The sequence below is a fragment of the Lepisosteus platostomus genome, chromosome 7, assembly GCF_059453375.1.
Source record: "Lepisosteus platostomus isolate fLepPlt1 chromosome 7, fLepPlt1.hap1, whole genome shotgun sequence".
Lineage (NCBI taxonomy): Eukaryota > Metazoa > Chordata > Actinopteri > Semionotiformes > Lepisosteidae > Lepisosteus > Lepisosteus platostomus.
Genome location: NC_142617.1, coordinates 41,956,144 through 41,980,173, shown reverse-complemented (window position 1 = coordinate 41,980,173; position 24,030 = coordinate 41,956,144). Strand labels below are relative to the sequence as shown.

Below are 24,030 nucleotides of genomic sequence, written 5' to 3'. Positions count from 1 at the left end.
CTCAGTCACACACACACACACACTCACACTCACTCACACTCACTCACACACTCACTGGAGCAGCTGAGTGAACCATGGATTCTTCTTCCTCACTACCTCCCTGCTGACACGCTGTCAATGTGCATTACTACACCACTTGTCCACGCTTCCTTCTGGTCCTCCAGGGTGTCCCTTAGTCCTTTAATTCGGCCATCAGAAACTGTCAGGGCACAGTCATTCCCAAGCAGCAACTCTGGTCCAGCCATGACCTCATCTGTCCTCTCCACTGACCCTTACTCTAACCCCACCCTAACCTCTCTAATGCAAGCTCTAGCCCGAATCATGCTGACTTTAATCTAAACACTATTCCTCATCCCAAGGCTAAACCTGGCTCCTGATTCCCTGTGTCTTCCCTGTGTCTGTTTTCCCTGGAAGGGATTGATCAGCTTCTACACTCCCCCCCAGGGTTTGAATCTGTTCCCCCCTTTGCTGGCCATCCCACATGCTCTGTCGTCTCCTGGTCAACGTACTGTATGCAAGAAGATGAAGAACATGAACCCACCTGCTCACCTTAATTCTAATCCTCCTAACCCCTTCCCTGCTTTTAACAACCTTAACCCTACCTCCAAGATATCCTCCTAACCCTCTACCTGCCTTTAACACCAGGCTTACCCCAAGGCTAATGTGATGACTGCTCCTCTCCCTGCTCCCGCTGTCAATCCAGTGCTCCTAGTGAGCACAGCTCCCCTCCCTGGGCCGCAGCTAACTCCGCTGCTACAGCAGAGCCTTGCGCTGGCTAGACGTCAGAGGGGGTGACGTCACTTCTGTCCCTGGCTCGAGCACGAGCCCTGTCAACCCTGCCCTACTTTTAACCCACCCATCACTCTAGTGCCTCCAGAAACTGGCAGTCCTGGTCCTGGAGGACCTAACAGCTGGGAGAAGCCGTGAAATTAGTCTAGTTAAGAGCCAATTAAGGCCCTTAAAGGCTGAGTTGGAATAAAAACCCACTGGGATTACCCAGTCCTGTCATAACCAGAACCCTAGCTCTGACACCCAGCCACCTGTAATCCTGAAATCTCTAGAAGAGTCGGACAGGGATGGATCTGGACTGCAACTGGACCAAGATGTGGAACACTGGCATCATGTCAGCTTCAACAAACCTGCACTAAGTCACTGCCTACCAAATAAATTTGCACAATGCGTTTCAGCAGGGGGCCCCATAGAGTGGGATAAGCACAGTACAGTACTGTACTATGTTTTCCTGTAGCACTGACTTGTGTCTGTTGCTTGCTAGGATAGGCTCTGGATACCTTGCTACCCTGAATTAGAAGAATAAATAATAAATAATAACTCCTTACACTTATACTGCACTTTTCTGGACACTCCACTTAAAGCGCTTCACAGGTAATAGGGACTACCCTCCATCACCTCTATGTGTAGCCCCCACCTGGATGATGCAACGGCAGCCAAAGAGCACCACACATCAGGGCGGTTAAAAAATTGATGGAAGGGCTGTATTTCCATGCTTAAGGTTAAGTAGCAGGTCTGAGAAACTCAGACAGTAAAAACACACAAGAGGATTTGGAAAATTACTCACACGTTGCCTTATTACGTATGTAAACAGAAAACAAGAAATGTATTTAGTAATTAGCAATTGTTTCTAGAAATAACCACAATATATATGTTTGAAAGATTTAGCTACATTATCTTATATTTTTATTGTCATAGCTATGGATTCATTTAAAACGTTAAAAAAATCGTTTTAATGTTTCACCTCTCGTGTATCACATCCTCAACATCAAGAGTGATCATTTAAAGACCTTACAAAAACATGTACATTTTAATGAGCTATCTGACGGGCCACTAAGAGTAAAAAACGAAGAGCTTTAAATAGATAAATGCGTGAAACGTGGTAGTATTCTGTAGTTAAAGAAGTCCGGAACTAGCCGGGCATTTTACGCAGTCAGTTCCGGAGAGCTGACAGGTGACCAGGTGACCACGCCGCACCCAGCCGCTTCAAACACAAAAGAGAAACAGCCAGCTTCATAGCTGGCCTCTACGGAAGCGCAGTTCTGCTATTAAGAAGAAAATATCTCGTGATATCTCGTAATTACGAGAAAATACAAATAATCATTAGAGCTGTATGAACAACCTATTACATTGTGCAATTACAACACCTAGAAGCTACTGAGAGCTAAAATGGAAATTTGGGTTTAGTGACACGGACTGACTTTCTGGGGGCGGATTATTCACAATGTGAACACAATCATAAGAACCCTGAGGACACACTATGTATTATCCTACATACCAGAAAGAAGGTACCGGGAAATCGACTTCACTGCTGAAAACTGAAAGTAAACTCAGTCAAATGATCATGTTGGCATTATGACAATTATTGGTACTATATGTGTTATCGCGTGATTATCACATAAAATACGCGATACTATAGTATATCGTAATAACAGAAAATTTACTCCTAATTACGAGATAGCAGGTGACATTTTATCCTTGATGGCAGCAATGCGCTTCCGTATGAAAGTCACTGCTCTAGTTTTTAATATAAATTTTCAATCACATTCATTTTGTATATCATGTTTTCCCTTCACGCACTACTTTTAGATAAGACGTGCGTTTCAGCCGTACAGTATGTCCTCCTGATAAGACAACTGGGACCTTTGGATACTTTAAAAATCCCCGCCCTCAAGTCTTTTACGTCAAGTCTGCTACTGCAGCAAATTTAGCTCGCTGCTTCAGACAAGAGCTCTCAGATCAGATCAAGATCCCGTTTCGGGAACTTGGCATCTCTCAGGTGTAAATCCGTGCGGAGATGAGAGCAGTAGCAGCGCGCACACCCACCGAATGCGAGATGTCACTCTTGACCAGCAGAGGTCGCTCTGGCTCAGCTATCTATTGTCACTCTCTCTCTCACGCACACTCTTACTGGAAAAAGCGATGTGTGCACTGAGCTGCACCGCTGCAACCCTCCCAGATCGTCAACAAAATAACCGGGTTACAAAGGAGAGAGAAAGGAAATACTGTTTCTCCCGCAGTGCTGCCTTTAAACCAAGATACGAGTTCGCGTTGTGCACGAAACACAGCATCGATACAGCTGCAAGCACCCAGGTCCTGTTTTGGGGTTGATTTAGTTACACTTCAGGATTAAAAAACGCTCCGGACTCGAGAGAGAGAGGGGAGAGAAGTGTTGGAGAGAAAGAAACGGATATTGTCTTTGGGGAATCAAACGCCAGGTAAGAGAAAACCTTCTTTATTTTAATGTTGGAGCCTAGAAGATGCCTGAAAGCCGTAATGAAATGGACTGCGACGGCACAAGTGAATTTCCGCACGAAAGAGTTAAGAGAGGGAGACATGGCAGTCAATTAAAAATATACTCTTTCCCCGCTGAGCCGGCTCCGAAACCCGAGTTTAATTTAAAGAGATATAGGGGCACAGACCGAGCACCTGCAGTCGAAAAATGGAGTAGGATCGATCATATAAATAAAAAGAGCTGCTTTCGCTGCTAATATAAAGTGTGTGTGTGCGGCACTGTTTAGGTCCCTATGCAAACCTGTGCATAAAAAAACCCGGTGATGTCGTCATGGTTCTGCAAGAAAGGCGCTGTTCCTTGTCGCCTACCTGCCGTAGGCGAGTTGCCGTTGTGAAGGAGCTGTGCCTCGCCCCGGCGTCTCCACGCCACACACCCGAGTCCAGCACGGTTAATTTGTTGCACACGTTTATGTTGGTTGTTCACGGTTATTGTCGTTGTAATGTTGTCAACAAAGGGGGGCAAACGGTCAGTGGTGTGAAAAGGATGAGAAATCAAGGATAGCAGAGCAGGTGCTTCAGTGGAGTCGCCACGGTCCATGTCCCCGCTGTCACGGTGCTCCCTGTGCGGGTAGCCTCTCAGTCTCGGGGCTCGGAGATGAACCGTGACGGTAACCCGGGAGCTGCTGAAGGCTACTCTCCTCCGGCCATCTTCGCCACAGTTTTTGCTTTTTCTGACAACACTGCCATTTCCCTCTGAGGTATTTCCTTTCCAGATACTGTCATTAATACTTGTAGTGCCCTTGCTCGCACTTTTTGTGCTGGATGAGTGGAGTTTGTGAACAAAAAACGCTTAGTTTACTGTTTTTTTTTGTATCGCGCATCAAAACAAAGCCGAATGACATACAGTACTCCCTCACCCCAAAGCGTGTTAACTGTGAAAATATCAAGATGTAGCTCGAATATATTGGTGCCAACTCTTCTGAGCCATCTACAAAACAGAAACGAAGCTTCTTTGTTGCGATTCCAGCGGTAAATTGTAGCTGTTTAAACTGAATCATATGATCCTCTGTACCAGTACAGTAAAGTTGCTTATTCAAGGAAAATAGCCCAGGATGCAGCGTGCAGTAATGATTAACGCAAAGCAGATTTACCGTGTGGGATTCCTTAATAGTTCGCAAAAAGAAAGATTTAAAAGCAGGATTTGTGAGGATCTGACAAAACAATGAACCAGATGTATGTCTGGATTAAATGAAGTCAGGTTTAAGGATTAACAAATGTATAGGGGTCGGCTGAATCCCTCGGTTTGTTTTGCCTGACCCGATGAAGGACAGTTTCACATCATGGGCTAGCTTTGTCTCCCGTGGAGAGAGTGCCTGGCTGTTGGCCGATTAGTATGGTTGCTAAGAGGCCTGTGCTATATTAAGACAACATTCAACGTTTGCAGCAGACCGGTTAAGAGTCTCCCTGAATGAAGTGTGGTGGTACAGTACGTTTAGTATACAGCTGCATAAGTAGGAGTAACCCATCCAGTCAGCTACTGCATGGACAGTTTTGCCCCTACCTAGCCTCAGCGCACAATGAGGAGAACAGGAGCTCACCTGTTGCAGTGCAGGTGTTACAGTGCCAGAAGGTGGAATTATGAATCACTTCATAATGAGTCACTTCTTCCCAGCACCTCTCCACCTCTGTCTGGGCCTGACAGCCCCGTTTCCCCCCACAAACTCTAGCGCAGCACTTCTTCCCCAGGCGGCGCACGATAGTCTGTGCTCCTGGATTCCTTGTGGCACGTGTACGCTTTCGAAAGGTTGCGCCGATCGCAGGACCCTCCCAGATGACAGTTTAGCTCTCTTGCTCTCTGCCTCACCCCCTGCTGCTGCGGGGAAGGACTGAGATGAACTGGCCTGCGATCAAGGGCCTGGCATTCCAGACAGTTAAATAGCCAGGCCTCTAGACTTCTGGAAGATGGAGTATCCCAGATACAGATCCTGACTTTGAGCAAGGCAGTGTTGATGTCCTGCTTGCCTTGCGCGATATGTGCCTCCAGTATAAGAAAGCCACTCGCCTCTGGACAGGGTCATGGCAGCCCTGGAGCCTCTCTCAGGAGCGCAGGTTACCAGGTGGACGCCAGACCTCCCTAGAGTGCACACGCACAGGGGGACAACAGTCTCCAACTAACCTGGTCAGCATGTCTTTTTGGAAAGTGTGTGGTGGCTGAGGCTCCTGGAGAATCTGAGGGCGCTGCAGTTAAGGATCAATCCCCGAACCAAGGAGCTGCATCACCCACACCACTGTGTCCTTGCCTGCTTCCTTCTGCTTTGCTTTTAATTAGTACGAGAGGTGAAAGGGTTAATTCCTCAAACACTATCCCCTCCACTTATCACCCTGTCCTCTTCAGCCTGTGAGGCTGTAATCCATTGCTTGTTATTGACTACAGCAATCAGCCTTGTAGTAATAATAGTACAATTTAGCTTCCACTTTTTATAAGAGATTACAGTATATGCTTATCTTGCCTACAATAACTATAATTAGCCTAATCTTACATGTACCAGCTGTGGTATCGATTTAAGGCATTAAAACAGTGTTAATTTCTTGCGGTTGAGAATCAACCCTCAGTACGATCTGTGAGTTTGAGTGTAAAGCAGTAAAAAACAAGGTTGAAAAAAAAAAGCAGCTCTGGAAATGTCTTCGAATGGGTGTGACATCTCTGAGAGAATCTGAAAAACCCTTCTGGGCGTTTTGTCAGATTGCTAGAAACGTCACTGCTGCAGGTGGACCGTCTTCAAACAAGCGGTGTGGCTGAATAAGCAGGAAACTCATCGCGTCTCCCTGCTGCCCTTGTGTACAGTAGTGTGGTGATTTCCTATACATCTCAAGCTTTGTAACGGTCCCGGCCAGGTGTCCAGTCTCAGTGTCAGTGCAGTGAACTCTGAGGTCTAGCTGGTCACGGACCCAAACTCAAAACGTGGCTTTTGATGTGCCTTACCCACCCCCGGCCACGAACGCAAGCAGCAGCCGATACACTGGCTGACCGCGCTTGACTCTCAGTTGTTTGTTTAGTGTTATCATCCGTGAAAAGCGAAAAACACCCCTCCCCCCCAATTGCAGCTAACCACGATTTGCTGTTCTGTGGTACAGTTTTCGTGACCTGCACTAGGAGTGTGGACCACAACCAGGTTCGTTAGAGGATTTTCTGACGATGCCGAAGGACAGAAGGGCTCGGCCTGCAGTGAAATGGCTTTCTTTTGAGGAATTATCCAAGAACGGGTCTTGCGAATAGTCTTTGAGACTCTTCTCAGCCCTGCGGCCTGGCTGACTCTGATTTGCTGTCTGCGTGCAGGCCTTCTGTTTGTGCTTGTGCGGCGAGGAGGTCTTCTCTTGGCTCCAATAATGGAATCTTCTGTCGAGTTGCCCCGAGCAGACAGCTCTCCCCTCACTGTGGCCTTCCCCCCTCAGCTCCCCCCACTCCCTGCCGGAGCTGCCCTGCTGCTCATTTGTGTCTGCTGGACCTTTCTGTAGCGCTGAGGCCCAAACTGGTGTTGTGCACAAGCTCTCCATGGCTGTCCGCAGGCTGCTGCTCTGGGGCTGAGCCGGTCCGAGCCAGGCAGGGATCCCTGTTGAGACTGGTGTTTGGTGATGCAAGCAATGGGTTGAGAGTGCTGAAGGTTTGTGAAGGCGTGTTTGTGGGAGTTGAGAATAATGAGATTTTGAAACCCCATGACTAGGTTTTAGGTCTAGCTAAAACAAAAAACTGTTTTCTTCTGTGTAAGATAAAAGATAAAAGGATTTTGAGCAATGATGTGAGCTTAGATAAAAAAAAATTGAGTGCGTCATAACTCATTCGTACAACCGAAAGTACACTTGAAGAAGTGAACAGCCAAGTTATATCCTAAGTTTAGAAATATGTGAAGTGCGCATCAGCATTTGTTGGAGTGTTTTTTCAGTTTCATTTTTTCTCTATTGCTTGGTCCTGTTGAAAATCATGAATATAAAACCTCCAGGCAGTGCAGGAGGTTAAATATAGTTCTTTTTTTTTACTATTTGTGTAGTTACACAACTAAAAACAGCCTATGAACACACTTTGGAATGCTGGTAGAGATTTGTGCTCAGGAGACTGAACCCAGTTCTCCCTAATGCAGAGCAGCAGATCGCAGACCAGCTTGTTTTCAATTCAAGACATCTCCTGCTGAAAAGAAGTGGTGTGGGGATGGGCGCAGGCCTGCAGGCTATGGAATAGATTACGCAGGATTTGGGGAGAGGAAGTGTAGGGCAGCGAGTGTGACAGAATGTGCCAGTGTCACTCACTGAACAATGGATCAGCTGGCTGCGAGTGTGTCTCTGCAGTCTCGGGCCACCGGGACCCTGCCCCACGTGCCGAGGCTCTGGGAGCGTGTGAGAGAGAGAGTGGGGGGCGACAGCAGCCCCTTTGTTTCCTCTTCTAAGGAAGGAGGCCGTGTGACTGTGTCTGAGTCTTCCCCACCGCCTCACGTGACAGCCCCCCATCCTTTGTCCTGAAAACCTGGGAGCAGCCCTAATTGAATCCCCTTTGCGCTCTGGGGGATTCGTTTTGTGAGGCTGTATTTCAGCAGGCCGGCCTTGGGTCGCTGTGGAACAATGCCCCCAGCCTCAAGCAGCCCCACCCCCCTCCACACACACTCTCCCCACAGTGTCTCTTAGACATGGGTGTGGAAGAACACAAGGCATATATACACCGTTTGAGTTCATAGAATCAAAACGGAATAAAAAAAAATCATTAAAAGTGCAGGTTGTTCTTGAAATTAAAGCATGTATGCATCAATTTTTCTAGTAATTTGATACCCTCTCACAGCCGTCTCCCGTTTGATCTGCAAGCATTAGGTGTTGGTTTTAAGATGCTTTATTTGCAGACGCCTGGGACCCAGCAGTGTACTCTGGGCCTGGGCACATTAAACAGTTGTTTCCTAAATTAGCTGTGTCCATCCAAAGAAAATGGCAAGGCCTAAATTCCTTTCCCATGGAGGAAATCCAGTGAGCTACTTCATTCTCTGTGTCTTTTTAACAAAATCTCTCAAGGGTTTTTGTTGACCAGAGTAAGCCTTGAGAATTCGGAGAAGCTCGCCTCCAGCAATGCTGTGTGCGCAAAAGAACGCAGAGAATCCGAAACGTCACAAAGAAGCGCTTTTGTGGAAAAGTGGGGGACCTCCGCCTGCGAAGTCTCATCTGCAGCAGCTGCTGCAGTCCTGGGAGCAGTTTCGTGCTGCCTGTGAGCAGGAGCCTTACTGGACGAGATCCTGGAGGAGGCTGGTGTGGGCTTGGCTTGGGCAGTGAGCGAGCCTCCAGCAGAGAGAGGCTCAGGGCTGCGGTTGCCGTGGCGACGGGAGGTCAAGCTGGGCTCTGCTCTCCCATCCCACATGGCAATAGCAGGCCCCACAGGGGGAGAGGAAGTGAGAAGAGCAGCTTCCTGCCTGGCTCAAAGGAGGGAGGAACATGTTTCTTGATTATGTGTATATTGCACACCAGTCCTATTAATGTAATTAACAAAAATAGTAGGTGGTGTCATGGTGAAACATATGGAAATATAGGCTGTGAAACAATTCTGCTGCTATTTTTCCATTTGTGCTCTTTCTTCACCTGCCTTAGCAATACTACATCGCTAGGACTTTGTCAAAAGGTGTCATTCATCAGGTGTTTTTTCTTCGTCTTATAAAATGAAATCAACAATTTTGAAATGCTGTACATCTTTCTAATTTAGACCTGCTTAAAAAATGGTATTATATTAACCTTTCTTATATTTTTATAAAATCTCTATTAAGTAGAAGTAGGGTAATTTTAGGTAGGTACAACCGTAGTTTAGGGTCTGCAAATTTCATTTTTTATATTGTTTGTAAACTAACAAACTAGTTTAGTTTTTTTTTTCAATTAGGTAGACTAATTGAATATTAGTGAAGTTTGAATTACCTGAAAGGCTGATCCCCTGGAAATGATTAATTGCAAATGTTTTGATCGATCCTGGCTGAGTCTGGCCTTCTCCATTCTACTTTGTCATTTGGGATCTGAAAGTATTATTGAAAACCTCCAGCTGATCTTCTTTGGCCAGAAGTCAAGACTTAACCATGAGTCTCTGACAATGTGTGTCTTTGAATTAACCCAAGACTTTACCCTTCAGCCTCCCTGGGAGTAGTCTTTTTCTGTGTGGTTCAGTTCTCTTCTAGATGAAGAAATCTCAGTTCAAGAGCCGCTGATCTCTCTTATCGCCCCATGTGGGATTGTCCTTTGTTTCCTTGGTGCCTAGACACTGCCTGTGTGTGTGTCTGAGCAGAGCTCACTGCTCCAGATTCCTCTGGTCTGTCACACAAGGTATCAGATTGCGGTAATCTGTCAATTTAATCACACGTGCATCTGTTTTCTTCTTTTTTTCCTTTACCTTATATCATCTCTTAAACAGGACTCCCTCCTAACCAGGTCACTTGAAACATTAGAATGAAAGAATCTTTACGTACAAATAAGAGCCAGATGGTGAGCACGGAAGTTGTAAATATATGCTTTAAAAAATTAATGGAAGGTAGGGACCTGTTAAACAGGTTTGTATCACAAAGGCTGTTGTGTAATAATTGCTGTAAATATGGTAGTGTTAGTACATGCTTGTGCATAATAATGGTGTTGCATTTGTACAATTTGTGACAAAGTGCCAACCTGAAAAGAAACTGCTCATGGCCTAGGAGGACATGAACTTAATTTTCTAGATTTCTACACTTACATTCTTTTATCTTTACTGGTTTAAATATGTTTTTGAAAAAAATATTCATTCCACCCTAAGACAAGTGTTTGGAAGTAAGAGTTTTTATTCTGTTGTTTTTTGGAAAAGGTGTTAAAGAAGTCGGAACACTCCTCAGAAAAGCACGAGACAAAATAAGCTTAATTCCAGGTACTCTTTAATAGTGTACTGTGTTCTTATGAAAAATGTCATTGGGCAACATTATCTACATACCAGATACAGGGTCGTTACAAAATGTGTTTACACAAGTGTGTTGTGGATCTCATACAACTTCGGGACCTCAAGGATAGCACTGGTTGGGAACTGGCCAGCGTAGTTAATGAATTCTGAAAAGACTGAATACGGCACAAGCATTCAAAATGCTCAAAGGCACTGACAAATTCAACCCAGGAGACCTCTACAGAATCGTCAGTAAAACATGAACCAGAGGGCACATGTCAAAGTGCCTTGAGAACAAGAGGCACTAAGGGTTGTGGGAGTGTGGAACAAGATACCCAGCAATGTTGATGTGACCCAAAATGTTAGATGTGTTTGAACAGCATTTTGCTAGCATATCGTAGCTTTAAAAAGCATGTGCTACCACCTAGCTCTTTACTCCAGGGTACTGCTCTGGTGTGGTGTGCCTTCTGTGTGGAGGGTGCATGTTCTCCCCTATTCCTCAGGTGCTTGGTTTGCTCCCATCTTCCAGACACATGTGGGTCAGGTTAACTGATGTCTCTAAATTGTCTGTGAATTTTGTTCTTGTCTGGAGTGTCGTCCCACCTTGTGCTATATGCTTCCAAGATAGGCTTTGTGTTGCCAAAGCTATTACCAGGGATGAGTGGTGTGCTGATAATGGTGGGTGACTATTTCACAGCCTGTCCAGATCCTCCTCCACTGAATTTTCAGTCACGTGATGATTTTGTGTGTGGCTGGGGCAATGCAGACTGTGTAATTCTGAGGCTCATGCATCCCCTTGGCTTTGGTTAGCGGATGCATTTTTCATTGTTTCATTCTCAAGGTCCATTGTACTGCCATGCAGGTGGTGAGAATTTATATTGTGCATGTATTTCCAGAGCCATCATGCTGTAAAGAATATTTAATAATAATAATAATAATAATAATAATAATAATTGCTTACTTATATAGCGCTTTTCTGGACACTCCACTCAAAGCGCTTTACAGGTAATGGGGATCCCCTTCACCACCACCAATGTGCAGCACCTGGATGATGCGACGGCAGCCATAGTGCGCCAGAACGCTCACCACACACCAGCTCTCAGTGGGGAGGAGAGCAGAGTAATGAAGCCAGTTCATAGATTCATAGATATTTACAGGATGCGCACAGTTTACAGAACAACAGCGGGTAGACAGTCAAGAGCATACTGGTCAGTGGTTTTGTTTTATTTTTTGGTTTCCTGCTGGCAATTAACCAGCCTTCTTCTCATTTTACACAGGTGCTCAGACCCCATGCTCCGCCTGAGGACCCCGTAGTGCCCCCTGCTGGTTTTGCCCTTCCTGTGCGCTCTGTGCCTTCTGCCGCAGTGGCGCCCTCGGCAGGAACATGTCGGCAGCACAGACGCAGAACGACAGCGAGCAGCGCTGGGGCTGCCTGGAGTCGCTGGGGCTCAGTCCCCGAGAGCTGGTCCTGGCCGAGGCCCTGCAGATGGAGTATGACGCCCTCTCCAGGCTGAAGCAGGACAAGACGCCCTCTGGGAGGGGTGTGGGTCAAGGAGGAAAGGTCATGTGCAGTGATAGGCAGAGCCTTAACAACAGCCAAGCTGGAGACAGGGCAAACCTCATCGGGAGACTCTCGGGCTCAGATCCCAGCCTTAACCTGGAGCCCAGCGTCTCCAACCCCTCCCGCGCCAACCTGGAGCCCCGCTGCTACAGCAAGGAGCCCCTCTATATCTTGGACAGACCTGTAAAGGGGGACTTTGGGGGGTCATCCCTCCTGCTCCCCAAAAACTTCATCCCGCCTGATGACCCCCCACCAGCCGTGCCCCCCCGGAACCCGCGCCCGACGGACGCGTTCCAGGACCGGCGCAGCACAACCCTGCGTGACGTTAACCTTTTCACCCCCGAAGTAGACACCCCGAAGCTGCCCAGTGAGGAGAGGGACCCGCTGTGGAACTATGAAGACCTGAACAAGGCACTGACGAGGCTCAACGAGGATTGGGCGGCGCCCCGGGGTCGCAGGGGTGGCGGGGAGATATCGGGGAAGCCCGTCGCCCGCAGTAAAACCCTGCCCCCCCAGGTACCCCCCCGGACCTACCTGCCAGCTCCCAGAAGCCACAAGAACCAGCGTAGGGTTTCGGCAGACCCAGTAAGAGTACGTGACGCCTACCCTCCCCTTCCCTTGGGCCAGACTCACGCATGAAACACTCCGGGTTGTCTGTGAGCGTGTCTGGTGCTTGAGCTGGCCTTGCGTGAGCCGCAACAGCAGCGTTTTTATCGTTTCTTGTTTCTTAACTTGTTGATCTCGTCTGGTCAGAGTAGTCGGTTTCTGTCTCAGTTTGCTGAAAGAAACAGTTGGGCTGGATATTTTAGCTGTTGCCTCAGTCGCCTTGATTTCCCCTTGTGAAGTTTTCTCACTGAGATGTTTGAGGATGTGGTGGTCGATTTTCACTGTGGTGGTGACATGTTCTCTAGTTTAAACTGATCCCCTTACTTCACAGCTCAGTGAACATACGTTTAGGTTTAGTCAGTGTGACGTACATGAACAGCCTGCAGGGGGGGGATCAGAATCTGGCTGTGGGGAGGATGTGGTTTTGCTATGGCAGTACCTGATGCTGCGGAAGCAGAGTTCCCGCGAATCAGCCTGCCTCTCTCTCTCTCTTCCTCCCGCAGGTCTCCCTGGCCTCGCGGTCCAACGGGTTCAGCTACGAGCTCTTCCAGGTGTCGGAGGAGAGGGATGAGGAAGTGGCGGCCTTCTGCCACATGCTTGACGTGTGAGTCTGTCTGCCCGCCGGCCATCCATCTGCCCGTCCACCGGTCTCTGACGAGGAAACTGCAGTTTTTTGGAGGAGGGGGTTTTATGATGGGGTACCCTACACTGCTCCTCCGAGGCCTGAAACCAGAAGGGCTGTTGTAGCTCTTTAAGTTATCAACATATTACGAGTCTAACGGTTTATGGCCATGGAGATGGGTCCATGAAAATTGGTCTGTCTAAACTTCAACTGGATTAAGGGACTCATAATGCAGGTAATGGCTAGTCACATTAAGTCAATAATAACCAAACTATTCCAAGCTGTACGAGTGCTTTACGATCCTCGGCTCTTATCTTGCACCAGAGGTAATCCCGACGCCCAGCAGGGACTTTGCTCATTTCGGGTTGCGCCCGTCTCCGCTGCTCGGCTCACCCGTGTGTGGCGCTTGTGATTGCAGGCTGCGGTCCGCCTACCCCTGCAGTGACCGCTCCAGGAACCCGGGCTTCGTGTGGAGTCCCTCTGTCCAGCAGGAGGAGCTGCAGTCCGGCCTCGGCGTCAGCATGAAAGTGACCGTGGCGAGCGACCTCTTCAGAGAGCCCCTAACCTTCACCTGCGACGGTCAGTTCAAGCCGGTCGGGTTTCTCTGCTTCTCAGAAACGGTAGTGGCAGGTTGAGGTAGTCTCTGGTGTTATCTGCTCAGTGAATCAGGATTTGAGCTCTTTTAATTGCACGAACGGCTCGCAGCACGGAGAGGTTTAAACCAGAATGAAGTGTGAAACTGCATAATCGCGGTCAATGTTCTCTTGAGGATTATTTCCACGTTGGAGGCACTCTCTGCGGTTTCCTCTCGGCTCCGAGGCGCCTCGTCTTGAGAAGCAGGCGGGTATCTGGGCTCTGCAGCTGCAGCGAGTTCTAGATCAGCAGCCGCCTCTCCGAGCCCTGCTGTGTTTTTTGGGGAAATTCCGCGAGCGATTCGGCAGATTCCTGCATCAGAGATGTGAACAATGTGCAGCACAAAAGCGTTTCTCAGAAAAATGTCCGTTTTCTGAGTGAAAAGCCATGAAATGGGTGCAAGTCTGAGGGTGGGGTAACTTTCTGCTTTCCTGTGTTGGCCTGTATGTACGCTTGCACTGACATAGCAACATTTTTTAAATCGTCTTTCTCCAACTCTTGACTGGGAACTAAATGCCTGTCAAGCAGTTGAACATTCCTTCCTCCATTCCTGATATAGACAGCTCGCACGCTTACCTCAATAATCACCGGAAGAGCACATGGAAAGATTGGTTGGAAAAGGTTGTCTGTCAATCTCTGAGGAAAAACTCAGAGCGCTGCCGTACTGCATTGGAATGAGATGCAGGTCTTTAGAAGTTGCTAATCTGTCTTGCTCTTGAACCAAACAGTCTATAAAATACTGTTTCTCTTCACTCAGGTTGCACCTGAAATATTGGCAGTATTCTGGATGTTTTTCAGGAGAAGATGTGAGGGTTCAGGGAACTTTTGGAACATTTCTGAGAAAAGGGAATTCAAGGCAAAAAACCAGAACTTCTTTAGAGAACTTTTTTCTAACACATCATCAAAACCACAGCCAACAATAACCCATTCCTGACCTGTTCTTTCTAGCTTGGGTCTTGTAATCCATTGTGTTTTCTTGGTACAACTGGAGATTCAACAGTGAGTGTACAGTACCTCAGCTGTAATGGTTTTGATTTCAGTTCTCTGTTTGGGGAAGTTCTGTACATTTGTTTTCAGCACTTAAAAAGGTCAGATGGGATTTGAAATTTATATCAATCTTATTTCGATTTCTGAGTTTAAGAACTGACCTAATTTGTGTGTGCTGCCTGGAATTCAACTAATTGCAGAAGAATACATTTATTATGGATGTGTTAGATGTATTACCACACCCACCATGAGTGTGTCTGATACTGACACTCTCACCAGCAGGTCTAATACAGTGCCACTCTGTTCACCATCAGTTCATCAAATAGTAAGAGCTATTTAGTCAGAACTCACAGCAAGCAAGTTGAGGAGAAGGCTGGGTAATGTTTAGTGCTGAAACTGCTCCCTCACAATAGACTGCTTCTGATACTCAGGACTGACTGAAGGAACAAGTTTAATGTCTAAACAGCAAGCAAAGCAGTTAAGTCATCAATTAGCGGTGGAGACGTAGAGCTCAGCTGGAATAAACATGACCAGAAGCAGAGATCCTCCCTGACCAGGGCTGGGAACCATGGCTCTAATGTGTTAGGAATTAATTTTCTGTCCACTCTCCTCTGAAAGCTACACAAGTTGGCTTGCAAAGAAGCAAAGGTTTGATTACAAGGCCAAGCCCAAACTGAATCACAGGCCTCTCTCTCCCCCTAGATTTCCTTTGCTTTTATTGAGGATATTACACAATCCCTCCTATTATGTTAAGTATGAAAGAAAGAACAATAATTGAAATTGAAATTCACCTCATTATCAACTGTTTTCCAGATTTCTTTGCAAAAGCTCAGTTGTGTTATTTCCTCATCTCTCCTCGGAGTTCTCCCTCTGCGCCACGCAGAGCAATGACAACATCATTAATAAAGTGTGCCGCCACAATGGAAAACGTCTTGGTACAGTCAAGACTTTTGAGTGCTTAGCCCAGGGAAGTGCGTCATTGGGACTATTCACTCTGTGGCTTAAATAAAAACGCACCCCTCCCTTATTTCTCCCCTAGCTACTGATCGAGGAGATAATATTGTTTTGATGCCTGAACACCTGTTTGAGCAAGAGGCTTTCCTTCTGATTTTTGCCACATTGCCAGGGATCTCTGTACAGCAGAACAGAGCCCATCTCTCTCTGTAGGGTTTCTAGCGGAACACTGATCTGTGAATTCCACCAAGCCGCTTCCTAAGGGATCCTATAAAACTGGCTTCTACCTCTGTGTTTTGAAATGTCACCTGCGATGTGCTCTGAGTGCTTCTAAGATAGTCTGCACATGTATGCCAAAGCTCTTGTATTCCATCCAGCCATCATAAGAAAGCTTCTTGTTCCTGATAGGGGTCAAGGCACCCCGGAACCTATCCTAGATGCGTGAGGATCTAGGTTGGATGGGACCCACTCCCTGTACAGCCCCGAAAGCAACTTTTTAATCGTGTCCTTCAGGAGCTCGTGGGTAGTGTTCTCTGTTCCTGGGTTTGCTGCCAGGGTAGACCGTGCTCACTGGGACTGCTCAGAGATGCCAATTAACCCCACTAGATGTACATGGGAGAACATGCAAACTCCACACAGAAGATGTCCCGGTCGATACTCAAACCTAGAACTCAAGAACTTTCAGGCAGGCTGCCGTGCCACCGTGCTGCCTGTGTCCTTGAATTGAGCAATTCCCATGTCCTGTCCCACGTCCTCAAGACTCTCTCTGTCTGCAGGCTCCTCCACGGTCGACCTGCTGATATACCAGACGCTGTGCTATGCTCACGATGACCTGGACCTGATCGACGTGGAGGAGTATGTGCTGAAGGTGTGCGGCCTGGAGGAGTACTTGCAGAAGTAAGTGCATCACCCCTCCTCGTTTCTCCTGGCCGGGGGACATCCCAGATCCAGCGCTGGTAGCTGGCGTAAAAGATGAATGTGTATTTCAGGCAGAACAAAATCCTTCAGGTGTTCCTAAGCGTTTTTAATTTTAGTTTTGGGTTCTGCGTCCATGCCAGTGCCCGGCTGTCATCACAGCCTGGTAGTAGCTGGTTGCTCACTGTACTGCCCAGAAAGCAGCTTTTAATCATGATAGTCGGCGGCTTGCTGGTAGTGCCTCTCTGTTCTGGACTTGACGCTAAAGCTGGAAACATGTCCATACTGTGAGGACATGAACGAGTGCTCAATCCTTTGCTGACTCTGATTGAAAGAGAAGCCAGCTCTATACGTTTTGTTCAAAAAGCATTCCTTTTTTCTGACTGTGTCTCAGACCACAGAGCGTGCTACTTGAATGCTGTACCATATCTGTGTATATCTATAAGCAAATGTGTGTCTTGATATGGTATTCACATAATTAGATTCACAGATGGGCACTCTTAGCAATAGTTTGGCACTCAGCACAATGATCATGATTGGTCTATTTTCCTGCAGTTTCTTTCTTAACCACGCTCAAGACGTTTTTTTCCTTTGCCGCGCAGTTCATAACCGCACAGTCAGCTGTTAGTTCTGGCACGGCGCGCAGCAACTGTTGGCATGCAGCAACACTGCACCGTGCCAGAGCACCCACCCCCTCCCACCAGCCTCAGTGGCTGGACACAGGCCTCTGTGCTACAAGACACCAGCCCTGATTGAAGTGCTCCAAGCCCCTCTATTGTGGTTTTGTGGTTCAGTGATACAGGAAATCTGGCTGTGAGCTGGTAGCCGCTTACAGACGGTCCTCAGTCAGAAGACGGCTCACGGGTTAGAGAGGCGGTTTATTGGACAAACCAGACGACCACCAGCCCTGGGGCAGACTAGTCCCACCCCTTTGCTCTGTGTATCTGTCTGGGGTTTCTGATTTAGAGCAGCGTATCTTTTTAAGAGATGTGTTTAGCAGAATGCTGTTTTTTGCTCCTTGCAAGAGAGAGTGGCAGGTAGTTAATGCTGTGCAGCTTGGCTGTTAGTTGCTTCAGTGACTTTAGGAAAACAAACTTATTAACAGGAAATTCGTTACAAATGCTGATGAATATATGCATAAATATTTATTGTTATTATTGATCCTACTTTGAGCTTAAACGTATTATACTGCTTTGTAAAAAAGTATTTAACTGAAAGTCAAAAGTGCCATCAGATGGGAAAGATGATCATTCATGTTGGACTCTATGACCTGTGAGTTAAGTAATGAAATGGCTTATCTATAAGGAGACATGGTTTAAATTTTTGCACAATGAGTAGTCAAGGAATAACTCATACAAGAGAAGGATTACCTTTTGACCTTGTTTCACTTGTAGACTTACTCATATATCCAAGACCTTGGAAGTCTATTTAAAGCCAGGAACAGAAGGCACTTCTTTACACAAAGGATTGTGGGAGTATGGAACAAGTTACCCAGCACTAAAAATGTTGTTGAAGCTGATACCCTGTTTTCCCCAGATCAGTTAACTACCAACCAAGCTAAAAGGGTCGAATGGCCTGCTCATTACTACCAGTTCTTATGTACTGTACCTCAGTTATCCAGTGCTCACCTGTGTGACTGCGTAAAAATTTAACAAGTGCAATTTTAAGTCTTCTTTTGCCCTGCTAGTGATTGTAATTTGACAGGAAAGGAGGTCCAAACAGGGAGGAAAACTGTGTGTGTCTGTGGGTGTTGAGCGTAAAGAGAGTTGGGGTGTGTTCTGCCATTGCTGCCCTGTGCAGCTGGGCAACAGGAAATGTGGGTCCAGCAGATAAGTGAAAAGGTTGCCACAGGCTGTCAAAAGAGGGAGGGTCTTCCTGTGTTTAACGAGACTATTGTTCGCCCCCAGGTCAGTGCCAGCGAATGAACTGAAGCCATTCCGTTTTTAATAACCTCTTTTTCCACGTGTGCAATGCTTTGATTTCCTCTGTTTAAATGCTAACCTATCTAATTCTAGGTTTTCTCAGTAAAAGGGCCTCCCCTGTATAATCTCACCCTGCAAATAAAGTAGTAAAAATCCAGCCATTCCCAAGATAACCCATTTCATTGTACAGTTTACAAACATCTGTGGCCAAGGTGAGCTCTGACTTGTGATTAATGTCGGGACAGCACAGTGATCACTCACAGGCAAATTCAAGTGTATTTCTTCACTCAGAGACTGCATGCAAACATGTGCAAATATTTTACTAGCTAGAAGAAAGAAAGATCATTTGTTGCTACCTGGTCCACTTGGAGCTCTTTATCTAATCGCTTTTATATGCCTGTGATATTTATTCTTAAACTACTCCTTAGGGCAACACACACTTCTGTGCAAAAGATGTAGACATTTTTGCTCTTTCACTTGGTGATTTTCCTTCTTTATATGCAGAAATATATATGAGTGGTGAATTTCTGAACCATTTTGTTTTCAGATCTCAGTTAATACGTAAAAATCCACACTTTGTTGCACAAAAAGTAGTCTTGTAGCATCTTGGATGTGCATACAGATCAGATGATATCGCCACAGAACTCCTGACTGTGGGTCGATACATTTAACTGGTAAATGTCGTGGATTGGGTACTCCTACACTCGGTTTCTTCTCACACAGACTAAGCTGTATTATTCCATCCATACATATTCTAACTGCTTCTTCCAATTCGGAGTCGCAGGGGAGCCGGACCCTGTCTTGGCAAACAGTGGGTGCAAGGCAGGGTACACTCTGGACGGGACACCAGCCCACCTTAGGATAATCTCATAGACATCAACATGCACACACTCACATCAGGGCCCATTTTCCCAGAAGCCAGTAAACTTACCAGTATGTCTTTGGTCTGTGGGAGGAAGCTGGAGTACCTAGGGGTACATGGGGAAAACATCCAAACTCCACACAGATAGCACCCCAGGTCCAGAATTGAACCCAGGACCCTAGCACTGAGAGGCAGCAATCCTAACCACTGTGCTTACACGCCGCCCCAGCTGCATTATTGACATAAGTTAGTATAGTAAGTTATCACAGCAGTAGAAAATGCTGTTTTTTGCATATATAGTAAGTGAAATGGTTAATATAAATGGCTGCTGGTTCATCACACTTGGGTCTTGGGCATTGCATTTAATCCTCCCCATGTCTCCATGGGTTTTCAGTTGGTGTTTCCATAGTCAAAAACATGTTGTCTTGCTTAACTGACACCCACTAAATGTCCCCAGTTGGAGTGGTGTATGGGATGCATTGGATGAAGATATTCTTGGAATTGAAAGTGTACATACTGTATTTAGCAGTATGTACAATGAATATCTTTATATGACATAATTTGGTGAATTCCTAGCAGTCTAAGCTCTGATAGACTCAGGACGTATGAAGGACTTGATTCTCCTTATGATTTACACTCTTCTGATCTTGACCTTTGACCTCTGTCCCTGAGGTCCACAGTTATCATCATCTGTGTTGGCCAAGGAGTACATTTCTTCTGTGGGCTATGGGAGCCTTCAGTGTTGTGTCTAAAGATGTTATATTATTTAAAGCTACATTTCATTAAAGTTGAGACTACGTATACTGTATGTTGCGTACCTGTGATTAATACCAAATGCATCACCTTTTGATTCTATCCACAGAGCTTAATAAATACAGTGTATTATTATTATTCTATAGCATTCAGATGGCCATGTCAGGTATGCTTAATTGCTCAAGCAACATGGGTGTAACTGGGGAGCCACATGAGAGGATTTGGGTCCCTTTGTCTTCATTTTTTTTATTTCAATTGGCCTTGTGTTGTCTTTCAGCAATCAGCCCCTGGCTAGCCTGGAGTACATTCAGCAGTGTCACAAGTTTGACTGGGAGATCCGTCTCTACCTGACCAGGAGGGGTTCATTGAGCCGAGAGCTGACCAGGACGGTACGGGATGGGACTTGTGAGGGCTGGGAGATAGAAGAAAAGGGGTGGGAAACCGTGCAGGGAATACTGTTGCTTTTATAAAGGACGGTCCTGTACGGAGGGAGAGGAAAGCAGTTGGGTTCTAAAGGCCAGGGCTGTGCGATGGTGTAAAGGTCCACATACCTGTGGGATCTGCGGTGGTGTGAGTGTACAGTAGTACATAGATCAGCTCTTTGGCAAGAGTGGACTTTGTTTGAACAGTTGGTTTGACTTAAAGGCTGGGGTGGAAGTGTGGTTTTGTGGCTTCAGATCTTTAGCTTGAAGGAGGGAAAGTGGTCAAATTATTAGAGCTGAAGGTCAAAGAAATGGACAAGCAGCTTAGAGTCAAGACCTCATACAGACATATAACATGAGAGAAATGTCGCCCAGTGTGTGTAAATTAAGACGTATGGACGGTATTTTAGTAGGTAAGAAAAAGTTATTTTTCTGTTACCCGTAGGAGGAAGATGATGAAAGTTCCTCCACAATGAATCAGAACATCCTGCTGCAGGAGCGACCGTTCAGACAGACTGTGACCAGGTGAGAGGGGCAAAGACCAGGTCCCACCACATGCTCGTCCACATCGATGGCAGGACAGGCTATTGTTGCTCCCTATGAAAAGGTCCCTATGTTCTGCTGGAGGCAGTTTTCGTTATTGTCAGAGAGTCCTGTCATCAGAAAGGTGTGTATCGATTGCAGGAATGTAGTTTCACTGAATCCGAAGGGGAGCATTTTTTGCACACAGTAAAAAGAAGGGTTTGAAAGCTCACAGGCTTGTCTGTGTTTTGAGTTGCATGTCGCTTGATTGCTGTGGACAAGATCCACAGGGTAGCCAGCTGACCCACTTTCATGTGTTTGGCAGGGAGGCTCTGACGCTGCTCCTGGACACTTTCCACAATGAGGCAGAGTGCTTCATCCTGGCAGAGGTACCTTTGCCGCTGTCTCGTCCATTGTCTGGTTGACAGCTCAAAATGGGTTTGTGTATCTCTTAGGCTCCTTCTGCTGTTCTCAAATACAGACCCATTCACATTGATGCAGAAAGGAAAAACTGCAGTGTTTCTAGACATTCCTAGTGTGTTCTGGGTCTGAGTGCAGTTGCTGACTGCTACACAGGAATGTGTGGAAAAATAAAAAACAGATGTTCAGTTTTCTGTGCATCTTGATTCCTGACAAAGCTATTAGGTTTTTTTCCTAGATGTCTTGTTTTTTTCCTTGCAGCGAGCAGCATTGTAGGTTGTAGGTTGTTCATTGCATAAACCAGGGTCCAGTACTCCTGGTCCTGTAGCAATGTTTTGTCTGTTCTTTCCCAATTCAGTTGCCCCAGATCTGTGACCCAGCTGTTTAGTTACAGTTTTATTGTAGGCACCATTCCTTCATTCAGCCTGAACTCTGGCTCCCTGTGTAGGTGGACCTGCCTCTGCGTGTGGAGCGCCTGGTCCAGTCTGTCAAGGCTCTGTGCAGCTCGCTGGCAGCAGTGGAGACCCCTGACATCACCAGCGCACTGAACCTGCTCCCCGCCTGCCCCTGCCGCCTGCAGCCCCGAGTCCAGAAGGTAGGGGGTTCTCTGGCGACACCTGTGCACTCCCCCCTGTGTGGACGAGCCCTTCCCGGCTGCAGACCCGTGTCCAGTTCCCGTGCTTGACAGCACTTGCCGGTGCTGACTGGAGGAGCAGGTTGCCTGTCTCTTGCTGATGTCACCGCAAGCCTGCAGGAGCTGCTGTTGCTCCCTGAACAAAGAGAACCCTGTCCCATTAATCCCAGGCCTGTCCCGGCTGGGAGCACAAAGCTGGGGATGCCCTGTGGTGCTCAGCTTGTGACATCACCCAGGACCCTGGGAAGTGCTGATTTACAGTCTTCTGGTCTCCTGTCTGACATGGGTAACATGGTTCACATCAGCCTAACTGTTCTCAGGATAATCAGTCCTCTTCCTTGACTTCTACAAGGTCTGTTGCAATACTTAAGAGTCCTTGTTTTGCTCAGACAGTTTTTTGATTTGTGCATCCCTTTAACGAAGGGAACCTTCATATTCTAATCCCATCAGAAAATCCCTGTTTACCGTGCTGTCAATGTTTTCCCATACCATACAGCTTTTGCCATAATAACTTTAACTAAAAAACAGAACAGCATACAATGTGACTTCTGTTCTTTCTCTGTTGGGGCGCAGATTGATTAGTTCGGTCATCTTGGCCTGTTCTGTTCTCACTATGAGACATGCCTACCAAAAACAACATTGATGCTGTTTCTTGGCCTTGTAATGAGACCATACATGCTCTTGTATTTTTAGAAAAAGCCAGTGACTGAAATACCAATCTCTTGTTCCTGTTTCTTTTAAAATAGAACTTCAGCTTACCACAGCCTTTTCTCTTTTAAGTACATGTATCTGCTTTTGTGATTTTGGGAAGGTTTGATATTGGCTGTTCCCCTTCAGTCAGTGCGGTCTGTCTCTCTCTCTCGAACAGGATATGACAGTGCTGGTGAAGAGAGAGTACCGAGGTAGAGTACCCCTCCATCTTCTTTCCTTCCTGCTCCCTTTACTGATAACCAATGAGGAAAACTAATGTCCGGGAAGAAGTTCTCAAGAAGCTCGAGGCTCCTGCCAAGAGGTTCCCGATGTGTGTGTGCGAAACGGGGTTGGGAGTAAAGATCCTTGACTCTGGGCCAGAGGATGTTGGGAGTCCAGGATTCTGAAAAACAGAGAGGGATGTTTTCTTCCTTTGCCAGGATGTCGACTATTTCAGCTTCTGAAAATCAGGGGGACAATGCTGACTTCAGTCCCCTTCAAATAGGATGAAAACTGACAACAACAACAACAGCGACAAACTAAACGCAAAGCCGAATGAAATCCCTTGAAGCCTAAAAAACAGGATGGGCTGAATAGATGGTTTGCTTGTCTGTAATCTTATTTAACAGCTTTAAGCTTTCTTTCCTTTTACTATACTTACTATTCACTCTAGCAGAGTTTCCCATGATGCCTTACCATGCCTCTCCAGTCTGTTTACCATGACATCAGTGTTTTTTTACAACTTACAGGTTTTCCATAATATCCTTTCCTAAAGGCCAGGGCCCCAGTTAAATACAATGCCCAAGTACTTATCTGAAGCCTTCAGTTCAGAGCCTTTTACTCGTAAATGTTGTTGTCAGTGTGTCCAGCTGGCACTTGGAGTGAAGTTTAACGGGTCGGTTTTGATGGCTTATTTTTCCAGAAAGAGTGGTGGAGTCCCTCACAGCTTCTGTTCTGGACCTGGTGGAGCTGTACTGCAGTACGTTCAACGCCAACTTCCACACCACGCTGCAGAGCAGCCGCCCCACCGCGCCCGTGCAGGAGGCGGGGCACGTGACCAGCCTGCTCTCGTTCAGCGTCTACGCCGCACACCGCGTCCCCATCTCCTGGGCCGCCAGGTACCACCCGCAGGGGGCAGGGTCACCGAACCCGCAGGGCTGGGCTGTTACTGAGCTAATGGTCTTCAAGGATATGGCGAATGCTTTTTCGTGTGCTTCAAAACAAAGTCCCCGCACTTTAAATCTTCCACAGTTTTTTCCATTCACCCACAAAACAGAAGCACTTTTTTGCAGAAAGGGTTGTGGGAATCTCTAACAAGCTAAGTGTTTATCAGTTCTAATTTTGCCTTTTTTTTCCCAGGAAACGGCTTGATGA

The 24,030-nt window shown here is 46.7% G+C and overlaps 1 protein-coding gene across 2 annotated transcripts in view; it reads left to right on the top strand.

Moving 5' to 3' along the window:
• The first annotated feature begins 2,774 nt into the window (after nt 1-2,774).
• Nucleotides 2,775-24,030, top strand: part of pik3c2b (phosphatidylinositol-4-phosphate 3-kinase, catalytic subunit type 2 beta) — a 47,262-nt gene continuing 26,006 nt past the window's right edge. Inside the window, exons 1-11 of one of the 2 annotated variants that reach the window (XM_088640470.1) lie at nt 2,775-3,227; nt 11,431-12,299; nt 12,824-12,924; nt 13,361-13,521; nt 16,293-16,413; nt 20,246-20,357; nt 20,836-20,915; nt 21,238-21,301; nt 21,781-21,927; nt 22,835-22,868; nt 23,579-23,774. In XM_088640470.1, coding sequence (XP_088496596.1) covers nt 11,538-12,299; nt 12,824-12,924; nt 13,361-13,521; nt 16,293-16,413; nt 20,246-20,357; nt 20,836-20,915; nt 21,238-21,301; nt 21,781-21,927; nt 22,835-22,868; nt 23,579-23,774 — 1,778 coding nt within the window. In that variant the 5' untranslated portion in view covers nt 2,775-3,227; nt 11,431-11,537. Of the gene's footprint in view, nt 3,228-11,430; nt 12,306-12,823; nt 12,925-13,360; nt 13,522-16,292; nt 16,414-20,245; nt 20,358-20,835; nt 20,916-21,237; nt 21,302-21,780; nt 21,928-22,834; nt 22,869-23,578; nt 23,775-24,030 lie in introns of both variants that reach the window. The other variant, XM_088640469.1, reaches the window with a different exon arrangement.